General features: G+C 30.4%; 1 protein-coding gene across 2 annotated transcripts; it reads left to right on the plus strand.

The window, feature by feature from the left end:
* Nucleotides 1–404: 404 nt before the first annotated feature.
* On the plus strand, nt 405–25,633 carry LOC117210385 (serine/threonine-protein kinase minibrain). Of its 2 annotated transcripts, none has more exons than XM_033453360.1 (8): nt 405–579; nt 13,199–13,464; nt 15,530–15,698; nt 16,432–16,599; nt 16,695–16,981; nt 17,051–17,197; nt 17,443–17,875; nt 20,848–25,633. In XM_033453360.1, exons 1-8 carry the CDS (start codon nt 420–422, stop codon nt 21,303–21,305), a joined length of 2,088 nt encoding a protein of 695 aa, XP_033309251.1. In that variant the 5' UTR covers nt 405–419; the 3' UTR covers nt 21,306–25,633. The 2 variants fall into 2 exon arrangements, with proteins under 2 accessions (XP_033309251.1, XP_033309252.1); XM_033453361.1 differs by lacking the exon at nt 405–579 and adding an exon at nt 8,499–8,681 and having other exon boundaries at nt 20,848–24,619.
* Nucleotides 25,634–25,866: the final 233 nt, after the last annotated feature.

Raw genomic sequence — 25,866 nt, forward strand, 5'->3', positions numbered from 1 at the left:
CACAATTATTATCGAGCCTTTTTTCTATAGCCTTCATTCAAAATCAATCGTGTTTCTTCCACTTCTAGAAGAATATTATTCGCGAAGAGTGACTAGTTTAGATTTGAAAAGACTGAAAAAATTTTCACGGGAAGCAAGAGAGAGAGAGAGAAAGAGAGAGAGAGAGAGTGAGCGTATAAACGGAAGTAATATAAGAAAAAAGAAAGAGACCGTGAAAAAGAACACCTGGAAAAGAAGGGCTGAAAAGAAAGAAAGAAGAGAAAAAGAGAAGTGTGTGGTGAAGAAGGGAAAGGGGGAAAGAGTGCACGCTCTGAAGCGGTATTGAGAGGGCTGGCGTGCCCCATGTTGTGAGCGTCTGAAGACTGCCGGGGGCAGAAGTGAAAGGGTGGGAGGGAGGGAAGGGTAAGGGTGCCGCTGGTATGGAGTATGGAAGCGGCGGGGGCGGAGGCGGTGGGGGCCGTGGGGGTGTCCAACCACCCTCCGCAGGTGCGAGGGGTATGGCGGGAACAGACACAACTGATGCTGCATGGCACAAACACGAACAAATGATCCTTATGGAATCGAGACATAAGCAACAATGTAAGTATACACACCAAAATTATGATATTCTTCTTTTTTTCATTCTTTCATCCTTTAGATTTGTGAATCTCTTTCAGGAATAAATAATAAATTTAATGGACACTGATTTATTTATCTATAGTTCGAATACAATTTATGTAAACTGAATTTTTGTGTTACCTCTGTTTTACATTTGTCAGAAATTACGGATATTTCGAATGTCTATTTACTATTATAAAATTTTATTACAATTAATGTTTTTTCCTTTTGATATACTATATCTATATTACGATACATTGAATAACAATGATAGTTTATGTGCTATATGAAAATGTAAAATATTGATATCTTATGACAGGACATGACTTGAGAAGTCAGTAGTTCTTGTATGTAGAAACACGTGTTGCTTCGCAGCAGTGCCATTCTATTACAAGATTCACTAAGATTTTAATTTATTAGATTTTAAAATGATAACAAATACTTATCCTTGGTAGTCGATGCAACTTTAAATGAAATAAATAATAATAAGAAATACTTAAAATATTACAATTCTATTAGAAATGTTAATCGATGATTTAAATTTTTAAAGTTGCACTCCTGTCTCTCCTTTTATTTAAATTCATGATGGATGCTAACTACAAAATACGTTCTAGTTAGTATAATTAACATGCGATGAAATTTTCATGAACATTCATACATTCATATATTTACATTCTAGTGTACTTGATTACTGTATCGTAAATGACGTGTATCGTTTTATTTTTTCGAGTACGTTTCACTGTTCGCATTTAAATACAATGATAAAGTCGAATATTATATTGAAATAATTTCTATAAGAAAATTTTAACTAATACTTAATTATCATTTATAATGGCAATAACATACGATTTATGTATATTTGAGAAATATCTATACTTTAGACAAGAACATTAGGGTTAGATTATAGGCTTACACGGTAGGAAATATTTAAAATCTACGCGCAGTTGACTTTTGTACAACGTGGATTTTTGTGTTTAAAAATTTTGAATTGGACGTCTGTTTATTTCCAATTAATTTATTCAGCTCGTCATAACATAACGTCATAGCTCTGTTTATCTAAGAAAATACAGAATAAGTCCTTTTTATTCGTTGTAGCAATCATTCATATTTCCGTTGCTACCAAAAAAAACCATAAGAGATGTGTTATACATTACGTGTATAGTATAGTCTCTGCAATAAATACACAGTAATAATGATATATACAATAGTACACGAAATAAGGATTCTTATCGACAATAGGTTCGACAATTGGCGTTATTAGCATTCCAAACTTTCACTGTCACTTTCACAGTCTCTATTCAAAGATCTGCTGTATATAAAAATAATGTACATCTGTAGAAGCGTTAGTTCTTCCAATTGAGCAAACAAATGAACCCTTTCACTATCACCGTTTAAGGGGTAGATTATTATTCACAGTCCAAGTTTCGGTTTGAAAATTGTTTTGACCAAATATTTAATATTGTATTCAACATGAAATTCATATTTGATTTTATGTAGGGATATCTAAAACGGACGATTTGAATAACTGTCTAGTAGAAAAAAATGCATCAGACCAAACTTTCTTGGTTTTCAGGGAACATGACCTGATGTTAATAGCTTTTTCATAGATGGAAGTATAATGAATATCAAGGTCAGCTTCACTTTTTTAAATGAAATGGTAAATTTTTCAACTTATCTCTTGATAGAGTGTTTTAAGATGAAGTGTTTTAAGATTCGAGGTCGTTCAAGGCCAGGTCGGATTGGAAATAAATTACTTCAAGACACTGATCAAACACTTCGGCGATTTACATTGTTAGTATGTACAAGTGTTCAAAGTGATGATATTGATCATTGATACATGCTCTAAAACGTTGCAATGCGGATAACATATGACGAATTTCATTTGAATCAATCGCAGAGCAAGCTCATCTTATGTGCTCTTTTATATGCAGTCTTTGATTATTGGTATGTTACTATATTCTTGCTGTACTCGCTTAATTAGTCTCACAAATGAAAATCTAAAGCTGTTAAGTCAAAAAGGGACCGTGCGAGCCATTTGTTCGTTCAAAAATTCCGTAACATTTCGTGCAGAATGAGCAAGGTATCTATCTTGCTGGATTGTCGTATGTTGAGTGAAATGATTCTGTTCTTGTAATAAGTATGTCCTTGTAATAATTCTGACGAAAAGATTGTTAAGGTTCACTTGTATTAAGACTATTTAACGTTCCATCGATAGAATATGGACCAATTATTTAATTACTAACAAGTTCTCAGCAGACATATGCAGACCAAGATCTTTGCCTGTCCACTTCTCTTAGCCACCGAGGATTATCTATTGACCAATAGCGTATGTCGTGTAAATTAATTAATTTCCTCGTGTAAATGTGGTTTCATCCATAAACGAAATTTTAGTCAGACGTGTATCATCGTTTTGCAGTTTTCATAAGCCCTGTTCGTATAATTATAAATGAGTTTGAAATTCATTTTTACTTAACTGTTAGCGAAGTGAAATGTGGAAAAGGTGAAAATTGAAACGAAGTATCTTACAAAATATTACTTCGTCAACTGTTTCCATTTTCGCCTTCTAGTTATCTTATACTAACATGTGGATTTCGTGTTACAGCTGCTAAAATGTTTATAGCGCTTCTATCATAAGTCGTTTGTTGCGTCTTCTGTTACCCACGCTTTCGCTTTCATGAAAAATTTCTATAACGCTTGAAAAGACAAAACGTAAGGGTCTGACACGATCGAGAAATCTTTCAGTACACAAACGCACTGTCTGTCTCATAACTTTACGACATTCATCATAAATATAAACCATATTTACTTTCCGCGTTTTTGTATAACGCATTTTGGAAAATTGTGTACTATAAAACCCCGCTCTTTAGTCGCTAGCATATTTCAAGCTAATATATTGATAATAACATTCATGGATACACATGAAGACACGAAAGTATTCGATTGGTATCTTAAAGCAATTTATTTTCCATTCCTAGTTGATCTTAAAGAATCTTTAATGATCTTCAACTATAGGTCATTCTACTTAAACACACAGGTTCTTCTACCTAAAATGCTATATCACAAAGTATGTGAAAAACATATCATCCCATATAAAAAAGTGACATTGACCTTAATATCCAAGTATGAAAAAATCCACTAATATCAAATTATGCCTACCTCGAAACCAAGCAAGAACAAAGATCTGATGCATATTTTTCTACTATCAAAAGTAATTCAGATGGTCTATTGTTTTATCCTGTAACTGTATAATATTTTTGCAATTTATGAAAATATAATTTATTTTAAGTAGTAACAATTATAGTACTGTAGTAACAGTTGTAACAATATTATAGTACTTTATATTAATTTTATATTCATAATTATGATTTACATATAAATCAAAATCTTTGTAAAATTTTAGTTAATAAGTGGTTTTAATAATACATAGAAGTCTTTCGAAATAAATATGTTTGATAAAAATGATTAAGAAAATTTTCGATATTTATTGTGATCTGAGAATTTTGAATTGAAAATATGTTGCAATTTTGTACAATTTAATTAGAGAAATCATAAAGAATAATACGATGTGTTTGATCTTAAATTGTATTGGCGTGATATGCGTAGATAGAAATTCACTTTAATTAAATAAATTGAAATTTTACTCCAAAATTTTGTTTCTTGTTTTCTTATATTGTTCTAAATCGATATACCGAATGATAATTTTCACAGAGTTTACTTTGCATATAAGACAATGTTAAAGCTTCAATCAGCACGTGTATTTCAAACTTTTTAAATTAGTGATTCATTCTTTCGCCTGTAATGAAAAATTGTTTTAACGAAAATCTGTATAACAAAGTGACAAGATGGACAATATTTAAAACAGAAGCTGACTGAAGTTTGCAAATTTTTACAAAAACGGCATTCGTTTGCCCACGACTTGTTCACATTTGTTCAGCCAAAATTTTAGTTTGGTCACGCTTCAAAAAAAAGTTATCGCCATATTAAAAAAAGCAGTGTGAAGTTGGCACCCCCAAATGCGAAGTTTCATAAAAACCAAATGGCATTCGTTTGTCCACGATTTGTTCACGTTTGACTACCTAGAATATCCATCTCTCAAAAAAGATTTATCATCCAATGGAAATTTAAAAAAACTGATAATTTTTTTTTTGAAGAGTGGACCAACGAGAATTTTAGTTGAACAAATGTGAACAAATCGTGGACGAACGAGTGCCGTTTAGTTTTTATAAAAATTCGCATTAGAAGTGGCAACTTCACCCTGTTCACAACAGATATATACATTGTGAATGAGAAAAGAGAAAGTCAAATTTATAAGTGGCGAGGAAACGTTGGCAATAGTATAGTGAGATCCATTTTTGAACTCGGCGACTCTCGAAAAATTCAAAGACTTTGACTAGACTGTCCGGCTGGCTACTGACTGATATATATTTTCGACTTGGCACTCTATCCCCCTAGCATCATGTCTTTGTGTTTTCGCTTTCTTCTACTTTTAACTTCATTTTATATCTTCTGATTAAAGAACCGACACTGGCAAGAGTTGAACCTGTCGGATGAAAAACATTTTTTCAAATGGAAATTTGGAGGTATAGGAAATTTTCCGAAGAACTAGAATATCTACGGAAATAACAAAGAATATTGAAGAACATTCTACGCGTAAAGTATCACGATATGTATTCTCTTTCTTCCGTGATCTTCGTAATTAAAGAATGACGATATTATTTTGTATTTTGTTATTATTCTAGAATATAGAATTATATTCTAGAATCTAATCAAAATATGGTTATATTCGTGCAATATTTTCCGCATTATGTAAGATATTTTAATATAAGGATTGAAAGATATGTAGATAGTACATATATGTTATAGAAAGTCGTATTTTGAGGATTTATAATGTAATATGAATTAAAAATCTATAAATTAATAGTAGTGATATTTGTTATACGATATTGTGCGGATATTATTATCGTATTTAATTTTAATTTGTAGTTTAGGTGAATAGATTTTGCAAATATTCTAGGAGTTGTTTGATATACCATTGCAAATTCTGTAACAAACAAGCTGTGTAACTGAGAATATGAATCGGTAACATATAACACATCTCTTATAATTTTTTGATAATAAGAAACATGTTAATAATTAGTATAGCAAAAGAGAGAGGTGCTGCTCTAGCCCTTTCTCAATACGCAATAGATACTGCTGCTGTGAACTGAATAAGCAGACTCTAAAAAGTTTTCGAAATTTGTCAAGAAAATACTCTACATATAACTGGGAAGTGTATTGTTCATATGACAATTACGTTTCGTTTGTAGTATCAGTCAGGTTTGATTGAAATTCGATATACATAATCAAGTTACATAAAGGTAAAGAATCGGTGTTTATTATTATATAAAAGTACAATTGCGTAAACTCATTTTGTTAAAGAGCAAAGTATAAGATTTATGTAAATTAATGATGATTAAATGTGATCTATAGGAATTGGTTTATTGTATGATCTAATGAGAATCCATTGTAGTAATTAATCTTTAGACTAATAATCAATGTACGATACCTATATTGATATCTGATGACGTCTGAAAAAAGATTGACTTATTTTTTAAGAATTACTTTCGCTTTCAAACAATTAATATGATAGAACATAAATCTTGAGTATCTGCAACATAAGTTATATTGATAATCATTAAACATTTGACATGATAATCTTCGTCTAACAATCATTTTATTTATCTAATCGCGGTTGAAAGGGACAGAATTTGTCAGAATTTTTATTAAAAAAACAATATATTTAATATGGGAATGTAATTTAAGAGTAATCAAGAAGAAATTAGTAATAACAAATGCATTTAATAAAGTAATTGGGTTTTACCTTGAATATAGATCTTATATATTTTTGACAATACTATAAAAATTGATTGAATTTATATAAGGTACATATTAATTCATTAAATAAAAGAGAAAATTATCATTATCATGTTCAATGTTTCTTTTTAAGTTTTTATTATTATTCTCTAATGTAATTAATAAAAGCTTATATGCATGAGTCTTAATCACGTACTCCTTGACAGATACTTTAACTATATCATCAAATATGTTGCATGCAAAACTTATTATTATCCGTTTCTGCCTTCATTTAATATTATTTGAGCTTTAATTTTGTGTTACGTTACTATTATGACTTTTCGTTTCCAGTAATCACAATGATATTACATATTACATATAGTACCATTCTGTAACATAGGAAAATTTCTGTGTAAAAATATTATATAATTCAGAAGATTTATGATGAATATTATATACGTAGACATGAATAAGAGAACATAATAAAGTGAAGGAAGGAGATAAGGTCAGAAATATATATTAAATTTATATATTTATTAGTTATATTTAAAACACATACTAGATAAAGCGTAATTCTCGTTAAATCTTAATGCGTTATGTGTTTTTTAAAATAAATGATTATATGGATTGAGTTAATAATGTGTATGTGTGATAATTAAATTTAACAGTATCATATATCTGTTTTTGCATCGAAAATTAAATGATGAAACATAGATACATAAATTCGAAATATTGCAATGTATTAGGAAATTTGAAATATCATACATATTCAAATAAAACCTTTAATATTAAAGTTCTCGAATGTGTCGCAAATATATACACTATATAACTTAAACAGAACTATAAGGATATGATTATATGCAACCTAAATACGTAAAGCACAGAAGTACGTGAAGCCTGCGAGCGACAGGTAGCAGATGTAAATAAGTTTGGATGAACGATACCAACGTATCATTTCACATTGTTTTTCTTCCAGTTAAGTCAAGAAATATCGAATTTGATTATCCAATTAACTGGTTCCGCTCGTGTATCCATTGTTGATTCGTGAAAGAAGGGGGTGGGGGGATTTGATAGCAATCGATGCGTAATATACTCTCTCATTTGTTCGTATGGAAATACAAGGTAAAAAACCAGCATCAAAAGGAGAAGTAAAATGAATAACTGATAGAAGTCGCGGTCACCTGATTTCAAGGCGACGCACTGTCTTTCTCTCGGTCGTCCTCGATACTTTCTATTATAGCCTATGGTGTTGATATACAGACGGAGGCCCTGTTCTCGAAGGGCTACTCTCTCTCTTTTTACATTTTCCGTCTCATTCTTTGGACGCAACACGCGCCGGTATAGAAGACAGACCAGCCAGTCGGTCGGCGGTTACTCCACCCCCGTGCGACACGATCAATACGCGACTCTCCTCTTTTGCTATCGTGCTCACCCCCTATCTCATTCACATATACACGCGGCAGCGTGCGCTCGTGGACGCGCGCGCGCGCCCCAACTTTCTCGTTTCCCTCTCCCATTCCTTTTCTCTTTCCATGCAGATCGTACAGGCAGAGCTCCGTAGTCAGTAACGGTAACAGCAAGAGCGAGCAACACCATCGGCAACAGCACCAGAAGCGCTCAACTGTTCGTTTTGAAGCTGTCTTTCTGTTGCTATGCTGGCTGCCCTTATCCTCTCTTCTGTTTTCTCTACTCTCCCATCTCCTTCCTCCGGTCGAGCTCTTTCCGTGCGCTGTCATCCTACAGGACAGAGATCCTGCGTCGCCTCGCTCTCCGCGTTATTCTTTTCCGTCGTTCCTTGCCAAACGATTATCCAAAACTACTTTTTTCTTTCTCCTCTTTCCGTTTCTCATTTTTATTTCATTTCAATCTGTTCCTTTTATCGTTTTTGTTTATCTTTTGCTAACCTTTATGTTTTCACAGGTATACTCATTGTTTTTATTGTAATCTCTCGGAGGAGCTGTGCAAAAATTGATTTTTTATTTTCTTCCTAACAGGTTCGATATATCTCTGTTTCTTTTCTTCCTTTTACCTGTACTGTTCTTTTTCGCTTATATATATTTCTGCATTCTGGAAAACATTTCGCCCACCTTCACGTATCTCTTTCTTTTCGTCATTTTATGCTTATTTTAGGCGTGACAATCTTGATGCCGATACGTTGTCAAAATACAAACGCAGTGTTCTAGAAGAGAGAAAAGTAAAATGACATTCAGTGGTGGTGGAAGTATTTTACTTTCGCAGTTTGTATTTAGTCGGTAAATGTACTTTTCTATGATCTGTATAGTTTTGTAGAAGTGTGTGTATGAGACAAAACACGCGTAGACATACATATATCCGGACAGCAAAACAGGTTGCATATTTTAAGAATGTATATGGTGTGTAGAGATTAAAATCTAGATTTTATAACTTCTATTTTAACAATTGCAAAACTATCTCATCTTTCTAACTTCAAACATACAAAATAGATTTTTTCCATTTTTGGCTGTTATCTTAAATTGTGAACCTCATTACATTTGTTTATTCATTATTTTATTATAGTTGAAAAGTGGATAACACACAAAAAACGATTCCACTTTTTTTGCTTCATAATATCCAGTGACACTCGTGATATCAATTATCAATCAGATTGGGCAAAGACAGAAGGTTACACTTCTATATTAAAGATCGATTTAAACTTTGATTTTAATTCAAAATAGCAAGACTTGATTATCGAATGTAAATTGCTTATAATATTTCAATTTTTTGCTTCAGACAACTTTCAATACAACTATACTGTTAACAGGGAGAACAGTGTATATTGATGCACACATATATGTGACAATAGTGATCACGCAGTGATCACTGATGTATATGTGCACAAAAAATCATAAAGGAAAGAGTTAAAGGGAAATCAAAATACTTACTTGATCACAAAAAGTTTTAGTGTTCTATAGAAAGAGTTAATTATAAGAATAAGAATATTAATTACGATATATGAAATATCTTTTAATGAAAGCACAATTTTAAATGTAGATATTCCGCTCTCATTTTTAAGGAAATTAATCTCCAACAAGATCATTTACCTGCATTTTACGTAATAAGAAATTCATCCATTTATAAAAAGCCTTATAGTCTTACACAAACATGTCTCTCATTGAAGAATGCTTATAGTGAAACGGTGCGCTAACGATGCAATTATCTGTGCAGCGGTACCGTTTCCGCAATATATTTTAATACAGGAAACTTATTTGTTTTTTACGATAACAGTACAGCAGAATTTATAACTACTGTGTTGTCCCATGTATATACATATATCATATATATAATATTGTGCAATACAATTTAATAATTGTATTCGTAATGTATCAATTATGCTACATTAATATTATTTAAATATTATCATTTACGTCGGAAACATTTAAAGTTCGCAAAATAAATTAACTTTTAAAATATTCGCTCGGTTTATGGAGATCATAACATTTTGCATCTCATTTACAATTTCATGTGCACACTCTTATTTCTTCTTTTCTAAATATTATAAAAACTTCGTTTCTATGGATATAAAACGAAGAGAAATTAAATCTTCGAATTAGTGTTTGATAAATATCGTAACGTGCATACTATTTGTGCTATTCTTTGTATTATTTAATTCCCTAAATACCTTTAAATGTATCTAAATCATTAATATCACTAAAATCACTATTGTTCAAAGAATAGTAGTCATTATTGTTTGCTTTCTTAAATTTAATTTTTATCTGCTTAGTATACTCAGATTTTTTATATAATTCATAACCTAATAATTCAAATTTTTTAATTATTAAATCACTGTAATAAAAAGAAGAGCGTTTTCATTATAGTTTTTAACGGAATACATATACTTTCATTTCTTAACTTTCATCTGGCATCGTTGGATCATAGATGACAATAAAGGTTTGAGATAGATTTGGGTTAATTTTGAGACATTTGATTTTAATTTGTATTCTGTGTCTTATGTAATAAATGTTATTTATGATTTTTGTCATGCAAAACATAGCATATAGATTAAAATAAAGTACTTTTAAATAAAGTAACTGAATCCAAACTAATATAGATTATTTACGATCCAATTGAAAATTAATCGTATTGAATCAGTACTTTTTTTGTATAGTAGCCATTATTAATTTGATTACATCTCAACTCTGTATGAACAAATGATAGTGTTATAAAGTTAATAATGTCATAGAAAAATTGCGCAAAAGTTACCAACATTTTGTTCAACCTATTCGAAAGAGGTGATCGTTTGTCAGACGTCAATGACCGATTATGATTTCTTATATCTTATTTTATAATCGACCATACCTTTTACATCTTACATCCATGTTAAAACTTCTTTCGAACTTGGCGATGCTTATATTTCACCTGTGATGCATACTTCAGTTTTTATAAGAGGGTTATCGCCTACTCTAAAGCAGTTACTCAATAAAAAAATATACATATGTATTATGTTCATGAAAATATGTTGGCTGTGTACACGTCCAATAAGCATATTTACCTATGCTGTTTCAATATTAGCCTCAAGTATAATAGTGTGTACGTAATACCGAATAGTTTGTACGTACATTAAAACTGCGCTAGTGATTTTAAATATGATAGATCAAAGTTTGCGTTTGCTCATTTACTAGGTCATTTATAAATTAATGTAATATAAACCTATACAAACATTAAGATGAATAATTTAAATAAAATTTAAATAAAATTGGGAGGAGTTTATTAAGGAAAGAAAGTAAAGTTCTTTGAATTATGTTTTTTTAAGTTTCTAATTTAATTATCGAATTATCTCTCACAATTATCAATCGAGAAATTCGAAATGATATATATAATGTACTTCGAACGTACAATTTTTATATTTGAGCACGTTCGAAGAAGTAAATTAGCGAAACAATAAGTTACCTTTATTACAATAACACATTTAATATTTTGGAAGCATTAAATATTAAGATCAAAAGATTACGATTAAATACCGTACTCGTACCATACTCGTACCAAACAAGCAGTTGCGTTATGTCGTCGTTGTCGTCGTCGTCGTTGTCGTTGTCGTTGTCGTCGTTGTCGTTGTCGTTGTCGTTGTCGTCGTTGTCGTTGTCGTCGTTGTCGTTGTCGTTATCGTTGTCGTTCTCGTTGTCGTTGTCGTTGTCGTTGTCGTTGTCGTTGTCGTTGTCGTTGTCGTCGTTGTCGTCGTTGTCGTCGTTGTCGTCGTTGTCGTCGTTGTCGTCGTCGTTGTCGTCGTCGTCGTCGTCGTCGTTGTCGTCGTCGTTGTCGTCGTCGTCTTCGGTAACAGAACACGATTCGACTCTTACACAGAGATTCTCACCACGTGGGGCTGCGATAAATACTCAAGCCACCCGGTAAGCTCAATTGAAGCAATCAAACGGAGGGACATCGTTCAAATTGTTTTATTTTTTCGAAACTGTTATAGTTTGCTCTATATTGATCTATTAAATATTACTAAAAATTCATCTATGAATAGATATCATAAAAAGTCAATTACTTAATAACATATAATTTATTACTATTAATTTGTAAACAATTGATCAATAATTTTATATAAAAATGAAAAACGTATATTTTCACAAGCTTTTTTGATTAAATTATTATTTTATTTTTATTTAAGTTAATTACATGTGGTATTAACTCGGATTAAACTAAATATATGATCTATTATGAACTTCAAAGTTATGTAAGGTCAAGAATGGAAGAAATAGTTTGAACATTTCGTAACATTGTAATTACTAGTATGTTTTATACTAAGACTACGTATTATATTTAATGTACTTTTCATTAGTAATAGTTCTGTTGTACGATGCATTGATGCACTTTATCTTGTTTCGCAAATTACATACATCTTTTAATAATAAATAAATTGTAACAAAGTACTCTTTTTCCTTCATCTAATGGCTTGTATTTATAAAAATATTTCTTTTCATCTCTTACACTATTACTTGTTTATAAAATAATTTCAGAAAATTGTCATATAATATAGAATGCAATTTTTACATGACAGTTATCACAAAATATCTCATTTATTCAACAAAGATTGTGACTGGTAGTAGCTACTTGAGAAAGACTAGGTGGTGTACATTTACGAATACTCTCTAGGGGCAGTTTTAGAGAATGGTTGTATATGGGTGAAAGTCAGTCTATATCAAGAAACATGAATGAAGCGGAATGCGTGCTAGTTATCGCACGACCTATGTCAGTCTTCGTGACCTCGTTGCGTGGATTCTCAATCACATGTACTGTAACATTGTACATACGAGCTGTGTATACCGTGACTAAACTACTTTTAAGTGAACTTTCGTCTTTAGTATCAAATACTAATTAAATACCAACGATTTTAATATCAAAAGAAGATTTTAAAATCGATAATTTATACCTTAGGTCTTAAAAGAAGGGAGTAGATATGATTGTATCGTATGTATTGTATGAGAAATTAATCTCATTGTAACGATTGATCTGTTTACATTTTAATTCTAAATTATGACCGTCAACGATCAGATTCGAATTCTCTTATTTAGATAGTTTCAATTTATAACTAGAGGAATTAGTATTCATCATTCAACGAATGACTCGCAAAATTAATTTATTAAGTAATTAAATACTTTAATATTTATTTCCTGCCAATTAGAGTAGGAGAAATATTAAGGCAAGTTATATAGCTACGTCGATTGATAGCCTTTAAAAGTAATAAATAAACTAATCACCGAGGATAAATATATTAATAATTAGTATTAATTTGGTAATGTTTAATTTTCAGTAAGCGGAAGGGCGGGTGCAGGCGGTGGCGGTGGTGGAGGCGGCGGCGCGCCCCTTTACGGTCGTCTGGTAGCTGAGGAGCCATTACCTCCTACAGTATGTGGGGGTGCCGGTACCGGTGGCGGTACTGGCGGGGTTCCGCAAGAAACCCCCGCGGATATACACGCTATGCAAGCTAGGATACCCCATAGGTTTCGTGATCCAGCTACGGCACCTCTTAGGAAACTCAGTGTAGATCTCATCAAAACTTACAAGCACATCAACGAGGTGAAAGATACTTTTCATTTAACAAATCGTTTGTCGTTTTCCAATTATGCTTCTTTTTCTGTTCAAGTCTGTTTACTGTTATTCTTTTGATAAAATTATAAAATTATACTATCCTTGGATCTTGACTTCGATTCACAGAAGAATAGTTTGAAAATCTGTCACATCAAACATAACATGCTACTGATTTTTACAATAATTAAACATTATTGAATATTACTATTAAATAATTATTGACGTAGTTAAGGTAGTAAAAAGGTAAAAGGCTAAGAATACAAAATTTACAAGTGGGCAATTAAAATACGTATTCTGTTTCCTTTGTTTCGATTTTCAATAATAATAGTAAAAAATTCAGTAATGGATGGAAATTATGTCGATAAATGATTTTTATAATAAATAATTGTTACTATCCTCTGCTCAATAGTCGTTCGTTTACATTAGATTTATTCGGTGTGTTTAGAGCACAAATAATCAATATTCAAATATATTTGCCTTTAATATTATGTGCAAATTAATTGGTTATCTTTATCGTACCCCTTCCTTTCTTATCCATCTTCCTCCACGTCTTTCACAGTATACCCACCTCTTCCTCTGCTTTGTCTCATCTACGCACGTAACTTCTTTAACTACATACTTACCTACATACTTATTTATTCACCTTCTTTTCTCTCCTAGCTGTCCATTCTTTTGTTAAACATAAAGACATAATTAATGGCTTCGTTGGTAACCTATAGTAATACTTCTCATTGTTTTTTTCTTTTATAAAAGAAATAATAGCAAATGGTTTGTAAACATTTAGAATCTAAAACAGTTTTAATTTATATTTTTATTAATATAAACATTTTTGTATAATTTTTATTAATATAAACAAGATCGTACATCACTAAGTAAAATAATGAAAATGTTATAAGCAAAAGATCATTTAATTTTGGATGGAAAACAAATAATAACAGATAAACTTGTGATTTATATGTATCTCTTATAATAAAAATTATAGTGCCTTCAAAATTCTCAAATATTTTCTATAACATTGTAAAAAAAGATACGAAAATATCCTACATTCTTCTAAAGACAGTCCAAGATTCTATTTCTTTCTTTCTTCATTCTTCTATGTCTTCAATGAAGTTCGTCGGAAACTTTTCATTCTATCAATAATTTATTGATTATTATATTATAATAATTACCCAATTAATCTATTGAGAGATAATTTACAATAATATGATAGCATAACGTAATAATATAATAATATCATATGCAATACAACATTATTATAGTGTTTTATACTTCTACTTTTCTTTGATGCTAAACATATATATTTATTTTCTTGACAAACCTTACATTTAACTCAACTACTAACTTTTTATCTTTATTTTGTACAGCTTATTTCTATTTGTTTGTTTCTGCCTTTATCATTAAAAATACTATTGTGATATAAAATATTGATAAAAGAAACCTGTCAAATGCATTAATGAATAAAAAGTGCAGAAGAATTAAATCAGTGTTCTGTGCTTCTTCAAATTTTTAAATTCTTTTTATAATAATATTCATACAATAAGTCTTCATTAATTTTTATCTTGCACTTATCTCTTTTATGGAATAATTTTATCTTCCTTAATTATATCTTGTCACTTACAAGTTATGTCTTTCAATTTCTTTATCCTTATTTTATCTTTACTTGGATTTGACTAACTCCACGTTTTGTTTATGCTATTTTTTTTTTCATTTTATTTTTTGCTTAATCCATTCTACCATTAGAAAAAATTGAATACTAACTAATCCATGTATGAGAAAGGATGGAAAAACCAACAAAAGCATTTGAAAATAAAATAAAAATACTTTGTGCATAAAATATGTTATAATACTTGCATTTATTTGAAAACTAATAATTTTTATTTGAATTCTGACTCTGTTTAATAATCAAAGTATTATAAAATAAGATATCCTTTTAATATTTAAAAAAATTTTTAATAGTTTATATTGTCTAATGTAACATTTTATAACCTGTAATATATAATTTTGTGTATGTATATAATTTTCTGCTTCATTAATTTGCTCGTTTTTTTCATAGGTTTATTATGCTAAGAAAAAGAGAAGGGCGCAACAGATGCAAGGAGAAGATGGTTCCCATAAAAAAGAAAGAAAATTGTACAACGATGGTTGGGATGACGATAATCATGATTATATTATCAAGAATGGGGAAAAGTTCCTCGATCGTTATGAGATCGATTCGCTAATAGGTAATAATGCTTTAGACTATAAAGATGCTCGGCTATGTTCTATTCTATTAAATATGAGTCATTTATAACGAGGAATCCGTTATTAATATTATATAACAACAGAACTGGAAAAATTACAAAAGAGTGTTATATAAAAATAATGTACAAAGTATCTCTGAGAAAAGTAACCTTCTTAAGTAAAATGGGAGAAGAGGGAAAACAATGTAAAAGATATTCTCATAATGCTAAATACCTGTAGCTAATAGATAAATGTAGAAAATTCTCAATGTGGTTATATATAAGCGTATTCTTTTATGCAAAGTTAAATTTATGAAAATCATTGACTTATTCTTAATATATGTACTATTTTCAGCAATATTATTTGTAATTATAGTACAATCCTACAACTAATTTTAGAATTTATTTGGATAAACTTATTGTTTTATTACATTATATGTACCATTGTAAATATTAGTGCTTTTAATCATTTCTTTAATGCTTATCTTCTTAAATATGAGTATTTTAAATATTTCTGAGACATTTTTCTCTATTTTATCTGTAATACATTTAGTAATATCTAATTATGTACATCTTTTAAGAAGACTGTTTCCTTTAGCAATACTCTATATGAATATCAAAGATTTAAATATCTAGTTAAATTAAATAGTTAAATACAATCTTTAATATATATCTTTATGAGTGGTAAAGTACGATAAATATAATTTTTATGACATGAAATATTTGCATTTTATAGGTAAAGGCAGTTTTGGCCAAGTAGTAAAAGCGTTTGATCATGAAGAACAAACGCAAGTGGCAATAAAAATTATCAAGAACAAAAAACCTTTTCTAAATCAAGCGCAAATCGAAGTGAGGCTATTAGAAATGATGAACAGGGCGGATACCGACAACAAATATTATATAGGTTGGTTATTGTATTTTATAATTAGATATATATATACGTACTACTTAAATCAAATTATTTATAATTACTTCATAATTCAAATTTTTTAATTACAGTTAAACTAAAAAGGCATTTTATGTGGCGGAATCATTTATGTCTGGTATTTGAACTGTTATCGTATAATCTATATGATCTACTTAGAAATACGAATTTTCGAGGAGTGTCGTTGAACTTAACAAGGAAGTTTGCACAGCAACTGTGTACTGCCCTTTTGTTCCTGTCTACACCGGAATTGAACATCATTCACTGTGATCTGAAACCCGAAAACATACTTTTGTGCAATCCCAAACGAAGTGCGATAAAAATAGTGGATTTTGGTAGTTCATGTCAACTTGGACAAAGGGTGAATATCTGACGGCATAGCATAATTTGATAATATCCAGAAACTAATTGTTGTTAATATTACTCGTAGATATACCAGTATATTCAATCCAGGTTTTACCGGTCTCCTGAAGTCTTATTAGGAATACCTTATGACCTTGCGATAGACATGTGGAGTCTAGGATGTATTTTAGTTGAAATGCATACAGGAGAACCTCTGTTCAGTGGGGCCAATGAGGTAGCAATTATAACTTATTAAGTTATATTATTAACTTATTGAACTCTCACCTATGATGTAATTTGATTGCAGAGAATTTTAGTATTAATTTATTTCATGTATTATAATATATTTAATATATAATCATTTAATCTACATAAATGTACATAAAATACATAATTGTTTTTCATTGCAACATTATAATGTACGTAATTCTTATTGAAAAGTAAGTATTTTTTATTTATTATTCATTTTTTCTTTCACAGGTCGATCAGATGAATAAAATTGTAGAAGTACTAGGAATGCCACCGAAACATATATTGGACCAAGCGCATAAAGCGCGGAAATACTTTGACAAAGTCCCCACGGATGGCTCGTATGTGCTGAAAAAGTCAAAGGATGGTAAAAAGTACAAACCTCCTGGTACAAGACGCTTACATGATATCTTAGGTGTCGAAAGCGGAGGCCCTGGTGGTAGAAGGATAGGTGAACCTGGTCATTCAATTTCCGATTACCTCAAATTCAAAGACTTGATCCTGCGAATGTTAGACTTTGATCCGAAAACAAGAGTGACACCGTATTATGCACTTCAGCACAATTTCTTTAAGCGTACAGCCGACGAGGGGACCAACACAAATATTGCTGCTGCCAACAGTGCTAACACGAGCCCGGCAGTGGTATCGATGAGCCAAGATCATGGTAAGTTACTAAAACTTCCTAATGCATAAAGCAGCATTTTTTGCTTACTGGGTCGTTTTACACGCGTGAAGGATAAAGATGTTTTCCTTTAAATCTGGTATTTTTTTTACCTGTTACCATTGGTTTTAAATCATAATTTAAGCAGTTTGTATATAATACAGTTATTCTACTTTCAGTAAGATTTTTAGTCATCTTCACTCGTTAAGTTGTCCTACACTGATAAATAAAATAAAATTAGATAAACTACACTGGTAAATAAAATGAACTAAATTTTAGTAAAATAAATCATGTGATAATATATAAATAAAAAATTTTAGGTGGATAATTTAATTTTTTTACATCAATTTTAAATAAAGTTATATTTGATATTTCTTTATTTAGAATAAATCTAAATCTACTAATAGATTTCTGTTTATTTAATAAACGCACGTGCTGTTTACAATATAAAATGTGTAATAATTACACGGATTATGCAAATAATCGCAAAGAGACTATATATCGCTTAAAAAGTACACAGTTTCAGTAAATATACAGTTGACATTCTGGCTATACGTTAAATTTATAACTTTGTTAATTAATTATTTTAACTTATAAAAAAATTTGTACAATCTTATGATTGAAAATTTGTCTGATTGTTTCTACTTGCTTTTCATATAATGTATAGCAACTTTTGTCTTATACAGCTAAAATGTACTTCTTTATATAAATATATAAAATCTATAAATCTATATAAAATCTAATTGAAGTAACATACATATAAACATGTTTTTTAATTCAGTGTTTATAATTTAACATCCAATTGAGTTCAAGCTTCTGCGATAATTTAGAAATATTATACATATCTAAAAGTTAATGAATTAGAGCAATACAGTGACTCTCTTGTGTTGAACTTTTTAAGGAACTGCGGCATTGTATTGAAGATTTAGGCAGGCTTTAATTTGTGCAGAAAATAAGACATTTGCTTATATAGTTACATATTTCATAATAAATAAAAATTATTTATGAAATAAACAAAAGATTGGCACTTATAAAGTATAATTATTTATATTTATTAAAAATTTGTTTAAATAGAAGAACTGTTTTAATAATTACATTTTAGTAGAGATATAAATCATAATATAATATCAGTGAATATCAACATAAAATGTATATTTGTCTGATATATTTTATTTTCTGCGCAAACTAAACGATACTTGTTGTTGCCCGTAGATATGATGGGGGGACAGTACGTGGCTCGATGACTGTCGTATCCGCGGGGCGGCGACGACCTGTCCTAGGCCCCAACCCTAATCTTACTTACTAACATAAGTAAGTTCTGTCTAACAAACAATCCTACAAGCTAAAAGACTAACAATGTCCCTGATAATCATATCCTGACCTCGGATGTAATATACGAAGCCTTGCTTGCTTGAATAAAAGAACTTGCACTTCTGATTTTTTTAAATATGAGAGACGGATTCATATTGATTGCCCGTGTCTCTGTTCTTCGATACAGTGTACTCTTATAAGTTTTATATTTATTATCATAAATTCTATTATTTAAATTATTATATTATTATGAAATACATTAGATTTTAAAAGCAGTAAATATTAAATAGCATTCTAAGAATATGTTCTTTGTAATGTTTATATCCACAGTTATGAGAAATGCAAGTATAACAAATAACAATAATTTATGTATGACATATATTTTATTGCATATATATTTTTTTATTAATTCTTTCGTTTTCAGAGAACATATTCTTGTTAAAAGTAATTCAATTTGCATATCTGTATTAAGTTTTTATTCTGTAGAACAACTACTTCATTGTCTTGTAATTTATTTCATGCATGCTTTAACTGCTTGCATATAGCATGCGAAGTGCATCTTCATCGTATAACGAAACATTAAATTCCGTTGTTGCAGTAAACATTTTATTGATTTATAATCTGCACATTTATCGTTTTACATTCATTTTTTTTAGTATGATTTCTTCTTTCTGACTTGTACATTCTTACCTGAAAGCGACTATCTAAATGTTCATTAAAATGGTTTATATAGTTAATGTATAACTAATTGTAATTTTATGTACGCATATAGTGTCCTAAAAAGTACATATTTCTAAATAATAAGGAATCATAGAATACAAAGGAAGACGATTTTAAAGAGTAGCGTAACAATACTTTTTTAATTAATTGCACTTTACCATGAATGAATAACTACAATATTTAGTTGGTTTTAATTTAGTCTAACTTATTTAATCACTTATGTAACATAAATCAAAATACATTACATAAAATATTAATGTGATAACATTAAGAAAGCTTTTTTATCGGCTTCTTATTAAAATTGTCCTTTAAATGTAACAGTATCTAATTATAAAATCTAATAAAAAGAGCAGTTATAACATTATTAATACAATAGTAATATGTCATTAAAAACACAAAAAACATATTACTTTTTTCACTTTATAAATTTATTTTTACCTCATAAGTTTATCATATTTATTCTGATATAGCTAGCAAATAACAGATAATATAAATGTATTTATAGAATACTTTATATAAAATAGAAATTATATGAAATAACAATTTCATAAAAGACGCAACTCTTAGAAATCGTCTTTCTAATTTTATGTATATGAATCATAATTTTGGTAAAATATGTTTAAACTTGTTACATTTTCGATTGACCCGAAACAAAGATGAACAGTTGGTTATTGCTTAGATATCGATCATTGATCAGTCGGTATCGGTATATTTAGATATCAATGAAATCTAAATCAGAACTGTTGACTATATGAGAGGAAAACGAAACGTTAAGTTCAATGCCTGGAATGTATCCCCGTAGTATTTTGAAAACTTTTTTATTTGTTTTAACTTTCTTATAGTGACATTCTATAGTAAGAGATAGTAATCCATTGGATGATCTTTGCATTAGTGTGAAAATGATTAATCTGTTTATCTAAGGTTGTGTTTTCTTAATGTCCCAGGACTGGTAACCATGTCAGGACAGGGAAGCAACAACAGTGGCAATTCGATGCAAGTATCAAGTCTCCCTGGTGGCTATCAGCCAATGGAGTGCGAGTCATCACCTCGTCATTTGGGGAATCGACGCGTTGTTACAACAAACTATCCGTCAACTTCGGCCACTGGGGTGTCTGCATCCGGCCCGATGTCCATGCAATCTGTAGACAGTTCCCTGATACAAAGCTCTCTTGGATCGTATAATAGCCTAATTCTCCCTGGTATACCCCATCTGCCTGCGATGATGACCTCACCGATGATTCAGCAGCAGAACTTTTACAATTACGGTTATTCAACGACTGATACGCACGGAATAGTCAGACAACCGTCGACAGTCTCAACCGGCAAACAAAGAGACCCAGAAAGGGAAGACAGTCCTATGGTTGGAGTATGCGTCCAGCAGAGTCCAGTTGCTATTCACTGAAACGAAACAGAATAAAAAGGAACTACGGCGATGGCCAATTACACATACTATCGTCGCGTTAGCGGTACCGTCAAAAATATATATTAGGTGATTATATATACTGTATATACGAAGTTCATGACGATACCGTAAAACCTATCGTACTGTTTATGAAAAAAAGAAAAGAAAAAGAGGGAAATGAGAACGGGCAGTAGGAAATTTGAAGTCCTTCCCCGTTGCATTGCTTTGCATTTCGTCGTTTTATTGGTTATGAGAAATAATTTGAGACAAAAGCACTACAAATATAGTATTGCTGCATAAACGTGTTGAAAAAATAAGAGTACATTAGTAAGAGTACATTGCTTCAAACTAACAGCTTAAAACAAAAACGAAACATAAAAGACAGGTTAACAAAGCAATTCATCATACAAGAAATTCTTCGTTCGTTTATGAGAAAAGGAGATTTTAAAAATATATGAATGGCTTCTTTAAAAACAAAAAGATGGGGGGGAGGGGAAGAAAAAAAGAAAAAGAATGAGAAATATTCAGTTGAAAAATAGAAATACGAAGGAATGCAAAGGAAAACATGAGGGAAACTTCCTTTTTCCATTTTGTCTTTCTCTTCTTAGTTTTTTTTATTTGTCTATCTTAAGAAGCCGACTGGTCTTACATTGGGCACGGATATACCGCGTCCGGCACAGAAGCTTATGATACTTTGCTTATGAGCACGGACAGACAAACATGGTCTAGTGAGGATGAACCCAGCTGGCCTCTCGGGTCCTGCCCGATTCTGCAAACACTCCAAATGCTTTAGTCGCGTGCAAACGTCGTTAATAAATTTTGGCACCCAAACTGTGTGGCCTAGAGAGCGAAAAAGTGATAATTACTATTATTAAAAATGCATTAAACAGAAGGAAAAATAAGAATTACCAGTGTAAGCATATACTCCAATAGAGTTTTATACACAATGTCACGAATATAAACGGTTTAGCAAGTAATTGCTAGCAAACAGTCGCGTCAAATGCTAGTTATTTGTACAATATACATAGATAAATGATAAGAGTGCAGCTTTAGGATTTAGCTTTTAAGTGTGAAAGAGGAGAACACTGACATTGTAAACTCGACTCTTTTATTTACTTTGATGAATAGAAAAGAGGACGTTGCAAACGTCAGTTTGTTACCGACGAAGGACTTTAAACAAACGAGGTTTGCATGATTTAACAACAATACATATTTATACAGAAGACAGTAATAAGAAAGTTAAAAGGCAGTATACACATAAGATCAAGATCGATATAATCATACAAAAACCTAGATACTTTATAATAAACGATACGCGCGTACTCATATACATATGTTTCCAATGGCAGTCGTAATTGATTTTTGCCGTTTCACTTTGGTAATAGTAATGTTATTTATATTATATTAATATACCTTCAGCATAAGTTTATAATCGTTTTCTGGCACTTGCACATTTCTTTTCAAGTTCTGATAATTGTATCGATCGATATGGTCCTTCTAATGAATTGCTCTTATTTTTTCATATTTGGTTCTAGAGTACCGACAACTAGGAACGTAAATTTCGATGCCAGAATGCGAAATATTAAATACAAACAAATTGTGTCAATAACGATAAGATAATATAAAACAAGACACGACGAACGATGTAAATTTTCGATACTTATTAATAACATATACTGCAACAAATAATTCTTGAGATATTTTGCATGTTTCTATTCTTTGTTGTGGCATATACATTAAACAGGTTGATTTTTAAAATTATTTTATGATATTTTATTGACCGTTTTGTATTATTTTACAGAAACTAAATATACATTCGAATGATACTTTAATATTTTATTGTATGCAGTATGCCAGCTTCTTATCGGCTTATTCGAAGCATGTGATTATATAATTTTAACATTGTTTATTCAAGTTTTTAATATTTTGTTTTTAATAACACTGATTTTGAATATTTTTCATTCACAATATTATAATTTACATAAAAGGAGCTTAACTTAAAATATGCATCGTTTTCTCGAGGAAATTTTTTCTGTACACCTCAAGAGAATTTCAAACTTACATTAATTGCCTTATTTTCTATTATACGAATTTATGAAAGAGAATGAAATGTTTGAATTTTCGAGAATTGCTTGTTTAGATAGGCTGCTTAGAATCCTGCATTTTTTAAATATTTGCATTGTGAAGATTTGCCGATAGACGTAATGACTCGCGAAACGACATTCGTTCGAATTCATAGATTTCTACCATCAAGTACTAAAAAATTTATATTAGTATTTTTACTTCGCCCTAATGTATGACGATCATTGCTTATGTTATGTTAACTTTAAAAGGTATAACGAATTTCTGTTTTAAGTGGAATAAATGAGAAATGATAAACGCAATGGTGTAAATTCGATCTAAAATTATAATTACTAACAACCATGAAGTTATTCTTAAATTTCTATGTTAGCGAGAAACATTTTGCCGTGACGATATCTCTCAACTTTATAAAGAGAGTATGGAAGAGGGAAAGCGAGAAAAAACGAAAATGTGTGTGTGTGCGTGCATACGCGCGCGCGCGTGCGTGTGTGTGTGTGCGTGTGTAGTACGTGCGTCGTGCGTGCGCGTGTATGTGTATGAGAAAGAGAGAGAGAGCAAGGGAGAGAATGATTTTTCAAACAGAAAACATTGTTTGTCAGATTTAGTCAAGATTTTTCATGACAATTTCTGACATTTCGATAATCTTGTTGAACGGCAAAAATCAGTACGCTCTATAAACGTAGACAAAATGTGTGATGATTCCACACATGCCCTCTTCCGAATTCACGTTATTATGTATTGTGCTCATCAGTCCTCCAAAGAACTAGAATTCCTGCTCCTTCTTCTCTTCTTTTCTCTCTTTTTTTTTTTTACTTATGTATTTTGGTACGAGGAAAGTTCACTTTTGATAAAATTGTAGCACAAGAAACTGTATTATAGGAAAATGTCGTCTTCTAAGTCCTTTTATCGTTAAAAGGAAACGAGGAAAGATTTAGAAGAGGTTGACTTTTGAGCACAATGCAGTTTTTTCCAACGTATCATCGAAGCATTTTCTCATCTGACAGTTATTAATTTTTACCAAAACGATTACCATTACTTTGATTAGATAAAAGATAAAGTGATTGATTGTATCCTATCACTTACTAGTAAATTTAGTAGAGTTGCCGCTTGTAAAAAAAGGCGATGATCGTTACATAAAATTGAAATTCAAATTCGTTCAATATTTACAATGAAAAAGAAGGGGAAATGTTTTAAATGTGTGCAATTTCACTAATTACTATGGAGATCTTTAAAAAATACTCGGAAGAGTGGTGTCGATTATTCGAAAAAGAAAAAAATTGGTGAAACAAAAGAAGTATATGTCGGATAACAAATGAAATTGACAAATTTTCGTTAGAAAGTGGAATTCATATATTATACAACAATAGATTCATTTCAAACGCGCCAATTAATTTTTCATATAAAAACTTTTTACACAGAGAATACGTTTCAAAATATTTTCATATTTTTCCATTTGTAACGTATATGTTTCTTATAGTTTTTGTACCCCGAAAAAATTTGTCCACTCAACAATTGTCGCAAAATGTAGAGTATTTATGCCAATTAGCAAACAACAGAGTTGTATACATTTAAATAGTATAAGAACCGATCACGATTCGTGTTTCAAATAATTTTAATTGAATAAAATTTAATTAATTTACTGTCGATATATCACTAAAAAACTTTTGTATATTTTTTATTGCTTCATAATGGGATACAGGATATCTTCATATTTTGAAAAAACGAGTTATTTTATTAATTTCTGTCTAAAAAAAATTAAAACAACTTCATCAGGGTATTTATTAAAAAATTCACTTTACGCTTTTTTCACTCAAATTATTAAATTGGTTAAATGATTTGAAAACCATACGTTATATTTATGCAAATCTTAAAACAAATTCTTTGAAACACATTGTGACTGGATTAAAATACCATAAGTTTCCTAACGTCATGTGTAAAAACATTGTGTTCAGAAAATATACTATAATACACGACTGATGTATGCCTGTTATGCAAAGTGCGTACGTCTATAGACGAGAAGAAATGATGAGTACACATCCATCATTTCAGTTTCTTGTTTGATGATTGCACACGCTAACCGACATAAAAAATGTAAGGAATGAATACAGAAAACAAACTGAATTAAGAAAAACCAATTTATTAAGATGAAAATTAACAAGCCTCCATACAAGATGAAGAAAAAGTTGTATCTACCCTGTAAACATTTTCATATTATATTATATTACATTATATTATTATTGCTATTATTACTACTACTATTATTATTATTGTTATTATTTTTATTTTATTATTATTCATCCTGATATTACTTCTGTCGTTATCATTACTATCACTATTATGATTATGTGATTAATATTTTTATTATTGTCTTTATTATGATTATTACCATTATTCTTATTGTTATTACCACTACTATTGCTATTCCTATTACTACTACTATTACTACCACTATCACCATCATCACTCCTATTACCACTGT

The sequence above is a fragment of the Bombus bifarius genome, unplaced genomic scaffold, assembly GCF_011952205.1.
Source record: "Bombus bifarius isolate JDL3187 unplaced genomic scaffold, Bbif_JDL3187 scf7180000008203, whole genome shotgun sequence".
Taxonomy (NCBI): domain Eukaryota; kingdom Metazoa; phylum Arthropoda; class Insecta; order Hymenoptera; family Apidae; genus Bombus; species Bombus bifarius.

Bases quoted from the DNA above. Each gene is read 5' to 3' on its own strand.
- LOC117210385 (XM_033453360.1), top strand. From the start codon at position 420: ATGGAGTATGGAAGCGGCGGGGGCGGAGGCGGTGGGGGCCGTGGGGGT. The intron at 15,699-16,431 runs GTAATAATGCTT...TGCATTTTATAG, and splicing joins TGAGATCGATTCGCTAATAG to GTAAAGGCAGTTTTGGCCAA. The intron at 16,600-16,694 runs GTTGGTTATTGT...TTTTAATTACAG, and splicing joins CGACAACAAATATTATATAG to TTAAACTAAAAAGGCATTTT.